The sequence below is a fragment of the Musca vetustissima genome, unplaced genomic scaffold (assembly GCF_032173495.1).
Source record: "Musca vetustissima isolate MV318-11 ecotype Yass unplaced genomic scaffold, APGP_CSIRO_Mvet_v1 utg3365, whole genome shotgun sequence".
In the NCBI taxonomy this organism is placed as follows: Eukaryota; Metazoa; Arthropoda; class Insecta; order Diptera; family Muscidae; genus Musca; species Musca vetustissima.
Window position 1 is genome coordinate 53,319 of NW_026888592.1, and position 10,103 is coordinate 63,421.

At 35.3% G+C, this 10,103-nt stretch overlaps 2 protein-coding genes across 2 annotated transcripts; both read right to left on the bottom strand.

Moving 5' to 3' along the window:
• Positions 1–265: 265 nt before the first annotated feature.
• On the bottom strand, positions 266–1,081 carry LOC133336422 (protein insensitive-like). Its single transcript, XM_061544716.1, has one exon. The coding sequence runs from the start codon at positions 1,079–1,081 to the stop codon at positions 266–268; it is 816 nt and encodes a 271-aa protein (XP_061400700.1).
• Positions 1,082–2,057: 976 nt separating this feature from the next.
• LOC133336424 (uncharacterized) lies at positions 2,058–7,516 on the bottom strand. The gene is made up of 3 exons (XM_061544717.1): positions 7,217–7,516; positions 5,664–5,960; positions 2,058–2,267 (listed from the first exon to the last, which is right to left on the bottom strand). Exons 1-3 carry the CDS (start codon positions 7,514–7,516, stop codon positions 2,058–2,060), a joined length of 807 nt encoding a protein of 268 aa, XP_061400701.1.
• Positions 7,517–10,103: the final 2,587 nt, after the last annotated feature.

Below are 10,103 nucleotides of genomic sequence, written 5' to 3' on the forward strand. Positions count from 1 at the left end.
TCTATTGTAATTCGAATATTATAATTGTAAGCCACATACCATCATTTGAATTTGAAATTACCCGCCCTAACCATTTCGCTTTTTACAAATTTAAAATACCAAAAAGTTATTTTTCTTAATGTTTTCTTTTTTATTTTATTTAAAAACTATATAAAAATTCATTCGGATTTCCGAACTCTTACAAATTATACAATAGATACTATTTACATATTTACAAATTCACAAAACACCAACAAAACTTACAAAACAACGTTTTAACTCTCGCTTAAGCAACCGAGTCCATTTGTAATTTTTGTGAACGCCGTTTGTATTTCTTGGAGGTATCCGAACATTTTGTGGTGATGGCAGCACGAATTTCACGTTCACTGCAATTGAATTTCGATTTGACACAATGAATGATATCCGCTGCCTTGATGGGATCCAATTGCATTTTGGCTGGCCGCTCACGGCCATAGAAGGCTGGGGATGGTTTGCCGGTTAGGGTGTGAGTGGCCAAAATATCACTGCTAAAGACAAAGCTTAATAGCTGGCGGGTGGCAGAGGCCGATGAGGCCCATATAATGCTGCTGTAGGAACGTGCATCTACGGTGGTGCCATTGGGTCCAAGTATTACCATATCGCCCATTTGTTGGGGATACTGTGCTGCATCCATATCCATGTGATAATTTTTGGGAGAATTTGTATCATCTTCGGCAGAGAATTCTTCGTAATCATCATCGATGATTTTTCTCTTGGCACTTGGTTCATTGGAAGAACACCCATTGAAACGTTGTTCTGCGAAGGGTGGTGGGGAGGTGCTGGACGATGAGGTGGATGTGGTAATACCCGAGGAAGAATTCGAATAGGCATAATTGTGATCGGCAATAAAGGCAGGATCCTTGACTTGATTACAGCTGGATGGACAATAGGCTTCCTCCATTTGATCGATGATAACCTTGAGGCGATCAAACATAATGGCGCTATCCATTTGGCGTTTGTTAAGCCGCTTCAGGCGCAGCTCGGTGGTTAACATGTCCACATAGCTGCGGCTGTATGAGGGATTGTGAACAGGAAAATCAGCTACAAATTGTTCGAAAACCATTTTTGCAGTTTAAAAAATTATTTTTCTGTTTGTTCTGTGTTGGAAATGTGGATGGTTTGATGTTCTTGGTTGAACTGTGCCGAATTCATTCACTGTTCGAGTTTTTATACCCATCCGAAGGAGATGTGTCTTTGGTTGTACAACAACAACATCTTTGCACCTTGCACAACATTTCACCTGTCATTCGGCTCCTTCCGACAGGTACATTCGTACATGTCTATGCAGAATTGCTAACCTAGTTAGAGGATGTGCGATATGCAATTCTATATCCTTATTTGCATTTCTGCCATATAGATAATCCTTTTTTACCTGCTCGTGCAAATCTCTCAAAGAGGGTCATAAACAGCTACACACACCCAACTCCAGATGCTGTTGCTGGTCGAGGCCAGTAACCTCGATTTTTATGGCATGAATGATCGCACGAGCAAACACAAACACCAAAGAATACAAAGGACCTTCAATGATCATTGTTAAACAAAAGCCAACAGGAGGTATCCTGGCTAGCCAGTCATCTAACAGTGGACCACCAACAGTTTTGTTGTGTACTGTGGGCGGGCACACATGAATGGCGATGATCTTCTTTACCTATCACCAATGTCATCGGTACTCATCGTTGAGCTAACCAACCAACCGACTACGGAATAAGAAAGGTCCAAGGATACAAAAATGCTTTTGTTTTACAAAAATCTTTATTCAGAAAAATGCAGTGACATCTGCCTATGGATTAGCGTATTTATTAGGTGCACACATACATACAAATATATAAAACACATATTCAAAAAGGATAACTAAACTAAAAAATAATACAAAGGATATACAAATAAAATTACAACTTATTTTTTGTTCTTCCTGAACAATTTAAATATTTTCCTTTTTTGTTCCGAACTAGGTTCGCTGTAAAATTCGTCAACGTCACTGTTAAACAGTTGTTGTCAGTTGGGTATTGCATATTGGCTTCCCGATACTATAACTACTATTATTGCTGTTGTTGTTGCTGCTGCTGCTGTTGACTCATATTGTAAAGATGTTGCAAATACATGTAACGATATTCCATTCGTGTCTTACTTCTATCGACCGCCTGTATGGCCTTGATCAACAATTGACTCTCGCAGTGCATTCGAAAATCTAATATGGCAATTTTTTCTTTAAACTCCTGACGTTTGTAATAGGGGTTTGTGGTGGCATTCTGAAATGAGACAGAAAGTTGGCGAATTTAATAAAACATGAGACTAAATTTACAAATCGAAATATAGTACAGGATGTATCAAACAGCCAGCAGAGCTGTAAAGACACAACTACACAAGTAGCTGACTGAACATGCAACCTCGAATATACGGCCATATGATTCGTATTATAAGCAATAGGTCTTAACCGATTTACACAATTTTCAAATATGTTTTACACCCATTTTAATTTGGGAATTTAAACTGTTTTGCACCCTTTTCAGATAGAATTAAAAACATTCCAACTGTAATCAAGCTTTCCAATTGCAATTCATAAAAATACATTTGTAATTCGGGTTTCTACATTTTTGAACCGTATATTCAGATTATAAAACCGACAATAGTCCGGTTCTACGTTTGTTTACTAGATTTCTAATAATATGCATATATGGCATTGAAAACGATATCATTATGTGAATATCCGGTTCAAACATGAAAATTCGGTTATTTTTTCCTTATTATTTTTTTTTGCGTATTTGGCATAACTATATTTTAGAAAATAATTCGACGAATACAGCAGATCTACATAATAAAGAATGTATAGGGGAGACTGGGGCACATTCGGCACATTTTTAGAGCTCTATATCTCAGTACTTATTCAACAGATATAAAATCTTTATGACTGGTCGCCTGATATTTATTTATAAAAACTAGTACCAAAAACATATATTAAATTAATATTAGTTAGTACAGTTTTGTAAAAAAAATCAAATTCGCTGAATGTGCCCCTACCCGTGGTAGTTTCGGCATTTGATGGGGCACATTTGTTTTAATATGGTGCCCCAATCTCCCCTACTGAATTTTTTGAAATACATCCATATAGGGTTTTAGTGACAAGAAACGGGTCAAATTGAGAATAGACCATTAACATTAAATTCGAAGATGGGGTGGATACCAAGACGTGGACCGATATAACCCATTTTGAATATCAAACATCATAGGAGTAACAGCAATGTCAGTACAAAAATTCAAATATCTATCTTGAATATTACGATCTCTATCGTGACGAACATTGCTAAATAGACATCTGATCAATACGGCGAATATTTTGAGATGTTGCAAACGGTATGGCACATTTAGGGAAGACTGGGTCACATTCGGCACTTTTTTTAGAGTACTTATTCAATAAATATAAAAACTTTATGGCTGGTTATTGTCGTCTGATACTTAATTATAAAAACTAGTAATAAACATATAAAAACTAGTATTAGTTAAAAATCTTTACAGTTTTGTAAAAAAAGTCAAATTCGCCGAATGTGCCCCTACCCGGGGTAGCTTCGGCATTTGATGGGACACATTCGGCACCATAGTCATATCATGGTAATTATCACCGCTATCAGTCTGTTTGGAATTCAGATCCTATAAAGGTTCTATTTTGTTTTAATAAGCGACTCAATGTTTGACTTTTAATGCTATATTTACTAGCAGCGGACGTTGACGTCTCAAGGCCACATACACAATCAGAAATAGCTTTTTATACCCTTCACCACACTGTGGTAAACGGTATTATGTCTTTGTGCATATGTTTGTAGCAGGCAAAAGGAAACGAGATAGACACACGGTTTCTTTTGAGAATATGCATAGAATCACTTTCTGAGTCGATTTATGCATGTCCGTCCGCCTGTCCATCTGTTGGTGTTAAATTGTAAAAAAGTACAGGTCGCATTTATAATTCGATTTGGATGAAATTTGGTAAAGCTCATTTCTTTGGTCCAAGGCTCATTTGCTTGGCACCCATATATATTTTCGTCCGATTTTATGTAAATGGTGCACCAAAGTCCCTATATATCTTTCGATTTGCATGAAATTTGGCATAGCGTACGGAATTATGTCTAGAGTGATGTGTGCTAAATTTCGTGAAAATCGGTTCAGATTTAGATATAGCTCCCATATATATTTTCGTCCGATTAAAAAGAAATGATGCACCAAAGTCCCTATATATCTTTCAATTTACCCGAAATTTGGGCCGACTATATGATACCCTTCACCACTATGGGTATATTAAACAGGACTATTAGCATGAAATTGGATGAAATAAAGTATGTGATATTTATCTAAATGTGAATCTATCCATAAAGTATGTAAATCGACTTCAAACAAATATGTATGTACTTCTAGAAAACGCAACTATATAATTTTATGCTCAATTTTGTACGATGTGCAAACTTTTATGTCAATCTGACTAACATGAGGAGTTTGATGCCCAATTTACTTGAAATCGGGCGAAAATATATATGGTGCGTCAATTACTTAAAATCAATCTATAATAAAAAGGGCTATATCTATCTAAATCGATTTTCACGAAACTTGGCAGACATCATTCTAGACCCAAATTATTAGGCTGCACCAAATTTCGTGCAAATCGAAAGATATATAGGGACTTTGGGGCACCATTTACATGAAATCGGACGAAACTATATATGGGAGCTATATCTAAATCTGGACCGATTTTTTCGAAAGTTGACAGACATCATTCTAGGCTCAATTCAGTACGTTATGCCAAATTTCGTGCAAATCGAAAGATATATAGGGACTTTGGGGCACCATTTACATGAAATCGGACGAAACTATATATGGGAGCTAAATCTAAATCTGGATCTAGGCTGTACCAAATTTCGTGCAAATCGAAAGATATATAGGGACCGTTTACATTAAATCGGTTAAATATATATATGGGAGCTATATCTAAATCTAAACCGATTTTTCCCAATTTCAATAGGGTTCGTCCTTGGGCCGAATAAGTGACCTATGCCAAATTTCATCCAATTCGGATCATAAATGCGACCTGTACTTTGTTTACAATTTAACATGGACAGACAGACGGACGGACGGACATGCATAAATCGACTTAGAAAGTGATTCTATGTATATTCTCAAAAGGAACCATGTGTCTATCTCGATTATTTTTGCCTGTTACAAACATATGCACAAAGACATAATACCCTGTACCACAGTGTGGTGAAGGGTATAAATATTTGGCTGAATATTCCCCACTTCAAAATGCTGTCTAAAAATATAAAGTCTCCTAAAAACTTTACATTTTTAATTATTTTTATAAGAATATACAATGTAATTAACTAATTTTAATAATACTGCCTTAAAATTTAAAAGGTTTTATACACGAAATACCTACAAAATGGAATGGAAATATTAGAAAAAAACATCTGTAGAGATTTCAAACTTTGTGACAGTTATTTATTTTTATATTCGATACCTATGTATCGAAGCTAATGATCTAATGTAATAGCTTCATATGGAAAACGCGATTCCGGATGTGTCCGGATGCCGAAGGTGCCCCAGTTTCCCCTTCTATACACTCCACCTTATGGTGGGGGTTATTAAACAATATATGTACTTACCTCCTCACACGATTTCAATAATTCATTACGTATGATATCGATGACAAACATCATATCGCTCAAATCATTGGAGATCTTTACAACCATGCCTTTGAACGTAGCCGGTCCTTCTTGGACAAATGCCATAAGGGCATTTGTATGAGAGTCCACTTTCATAATGACATCATTTCTATGGAAAACGGCATAGACAACTTGTTCCTCCTTCTTAGGGCTACGACTGTACATCACGAGGAGCCAGAAGTTATTGTTGAAATGTAAACGATCCATAATATCGTTAACTTCGTGTGGTGTATGTAGCTGAAAAGACAAAACCACATTTTTGTAATACGATGGAAAAATTAAGAGGGTATAAGAGCCGGACATTTTATACCCTCTACAACGTAGTGTGCATTCAAAATTCCTTCAATCGATCAGGACATTTATATGGGGACTATGTTATTGCATTATGTGGTAGTAGGTTGTTTGATTTGGACAACTTCAAAATACCGAAAATAAAACGAGACCAGCACTAGAAATTCGATATTCCAATTTATAGCCACTTTCATGCAAAAAATCGGTTAAAAACCAGTAAGGAAAATTCAAAACTCGGCCGGTCCGACTATATGATATATACTCTTCATCATTTTAGGTACATACGAGAGATGCTCAAATGAACAATATTCTGTAGATGGAATATACGTAGCATCTTTGGGGGATCATTGAAATGGAATCGGACGAATCGAATTGGCAGTATGGTGCTTCATTTACATAAAATCGGACGAGACTATATATGGGAGCTATGTCTAAATGTGAAGCGATTTCAACAAAACTAGGCGTATATCAATCTAGACCTAATTAAATACTCTGTGCTAAACTTTGCCTCAATTGGACCAATATTGGGAGTTTGGCGCACCATTTACATAAAATCGGACGAAACTATATATGGTAGTTATATTTAAATCCTATGAACCGATTTTCTCCAATTTTTATATGAGGTTCGTCTTTGGGCCAAACAAGTGACTTGTGCCAAATTTCATCCAAATCGGATTCAGAAAGTGATTCTATGCATATTCTAATGGATCTATCTCGCTTCCTTTTGCCTTTTATAAACATATGCACAAAGACCTAATACCTTGTACCACAATGTGGTGAAGGGTAGAAGTATTAATACCGAAAAAAGGTAGGAGGGTACCGTTATAAGGGAGCTATTCCAAACCATTAAATGACATTGAAGATTTATGGTAGGAAGATTTGACACCCCATGAGAATATGAAAATCAAATTAGAGCGAATACGATTGAAAAGTATGCTCACACCCACCAAAATATCTAATAACTATAATATGAGAGCTTCCCGGGAGCTTGGACCAATGTCGTAGGGACATTTCCTACTCAAAGAAAATCCAAAATATCAAATTGCTCCCAAATTGGTTGCATAAAAAGTGCACCAATATTGATCATTTTTAGTTGGTAGATTTACTACCACACCACAATCCAAAATACCAAGTGACATACAATTAGGTTGAAACATGGACGGACAGTACCCAGTACCACTGTTCGTCCATCAACTACTTACCAGTTGCATACATATTATTTGCAAATATGTATGATGATCGATACACTCCTCCAGTGTTTTTGCCCTATAAATGATGTGGCCCAAATGCAGTTTATTCTGATCTCGTATTAGCACATGTTCTTTCTTCTTCCCACTGTCGTCCGATTCGACTTTTAGCAATTCTTCATTCCACATCAAATCATCGGAGTTGACTATTTTCCTCGTTAATTTTTGAGCATCCTGATCGTATTGCACCAGAAACCATTCACTTTTATTATCGCTGGCGGGTAGTAAATCCTTTTGAAAGTCTTTTGAATCCATTTTTTTTATTTATTTATCTTTTTTTTTTTTGAAGAATTGCAGAAAATTGTGTTTAATGCCCACTAACAGTTGATGACTGCAGCAATTTATAATATTTATCTTTATAGTCAGGGATGGCATGTCGTATATGTTGACAACATTTTTGACGTACTATATTAAATAATAAAAATTAAATAATAAAAATAAAACCTTGCCTTTAAAAGGCATTTATATAAACATTGCAATAGAAACTGCATTTTACGCAATTTTTAGATAGACTCTCATTTATTTTAAAGATATTTGCCATTTTCTACGTAAATAATATGTTGACCAATGGTGGGCAAAATTTCTCTTAAAATTTTGTTAAGGGAAAATAAAAACATGAATAATTCTACGGAATTTAATTAATTTAATATTTTTAAAACATAAATAGCATCTTAGTAAGTTCAAAAAATAAATTCATTAAAAAAATTGCGGAAAAAATTTTATTAAGGTTTATTTTTGTTTTAACATCAAAAAATGTTTAGAGAACGCATCAACGCTGGTGTGGACGTCTGCCCAACTATGATTTTGACATTAGAATAACTATGACAGTAACTTTAATGTTTGTACCATCGCTGTTATAACAGTACATATGAGCAAGATATGGTGCAAAAACAAAAAGAGATTATGTCGCAATTTGAGATATAATATTTAATTTGACAATTGTTCGGCGTATAGGACTATTCATGATAATAACATTATTTTAATTTTTTGAACTGTACTGAATTGACTTTAATCATCGCAATTTATGTATTTTTACGAGTTGCTTGACCACCCACCTTATGCTCCTGATTTAGCTCCCAGTCAGTGACGTTTAATTGTTCTCAAACCTAAAAAAATCCTTGCTGGCAAGCGTTTTCCCTCAAGCTGCAATTACAGTTGTAAACCACTATTTTGAAGACCTCGAGGAAAACTAGGTATAGAATTGCTAGAAAAGCGTTGGACTAAGTGTATTGAATTTTCAGGACATTATGCTGGAAAAAAAAATAAAAATATTTTTAAAAAACTAACTATTCTCTTTCATTGATAGGCTAAGAAGTTTTCGAACCTCCCCCGTAATTAATTTTTAAAAGGATTTTATTTAAAATCCAGTAAGAAAAGTGATAAAGTCGGATAGGGCCGACTATATGATACCCTTCACCACTTTGGGTATATTGCACATATGTATCCTTACAATTGTATGTCAATGTACCTCGAAAGAACATACTCCTGTCTTTCTGCAACCTATGATAAATGATAAATAAATTTCATTCTGGCCGATTTAGAGTCGTCTGCGTACAATGGGACAAAATTATGGAAAACGATTTATAGCAAAATCGATACACGCTATTCGGTACTCCGCACTGTTAAAAATTTAATCTATATCAGACACCCGTTCTGCATAAATTTCGACAAAAGCTAATAACGCCATTCAAGTCTTAATTTGATACATTGTGCAAAATTTCGTGTTAAACGGAAAAACATTAGGAGTTTGGTGCAACATTTATGTAACTAGGACGGAAATTTATATGGGAGCGATTTTTAAATCTGAATGGATCTTTACGAAACTTAGCACACATCATTCTAGACTTCATTTAGTACGCTATGCAAAATTGTGTGCAAATCGAAAGATATATAGGGGCTTTGGTGCACCATTTACATTAAATCGGATGTAAATATATATGGGAGCTATATTTAAATCTGAACGGATCTTTACGAAACTTAGCACACATCATTCTAGACTTCATTTAGTACGCTATGCAAAATTGTGTGCAAATCGAAAGATATATGGGGACTTTGGTGCACCATTTGTCTTAAATCGCGCGAAAATATATATGGGAGCTATATCTAAATCTCAACCGATTTTCACGAAGCTTAGCACACATCATTCTAGGCTGAATTCAGTACGCTGTGCCAAATTTCGTGCATATTGAAAGATATTTAGGGACTTTGGTGCATCATTTACCTTAAATGGGACGAAAATATATATGGGACCTATATCTAAATCTCAATCGATTTTCACGAATCTTAGCACACATCATTCTAGTCTCAATTCAGTACGCTATGATAAATTTCGTGCAAATCTAATGATATATAGGGACATTGGTGCACCATTTACATAAAATAGGACCAAAATATATGGGAGCTATATTTAAATTTGAACCAATTTTCACGAATCTTAGCACACATCTTTCTAGTCTCAATTCAGCCAAATTTCGTGCAAATCGAATCATATATAGGGATATTGGTGCACCATTTACATTAAATCGGACGAAAATATATGTGGGAGCTATATCTAAATCAGGACCGCTATGCCAAATTTCGTGCAAATCGAATGTTATATAGGGATATTGGTGCACCATTTACACAAAATATAAATATTCAAAAATATATAGTGTAGCTGAACCCGTGGCGCTTCGCTGCCCCTACTTAAGTTTTTAACCTAGGATATTCCACGTAAATTCAAGGCTGTTTTTAAAGAAGCTACTATTTGATGGCAGTTGATCCTTCTGCCAAACTTACATCAATATGGGATTTGGTTCATGACCTATAATTCCCACGGTTAACAATGGTTTGCTATTTATTG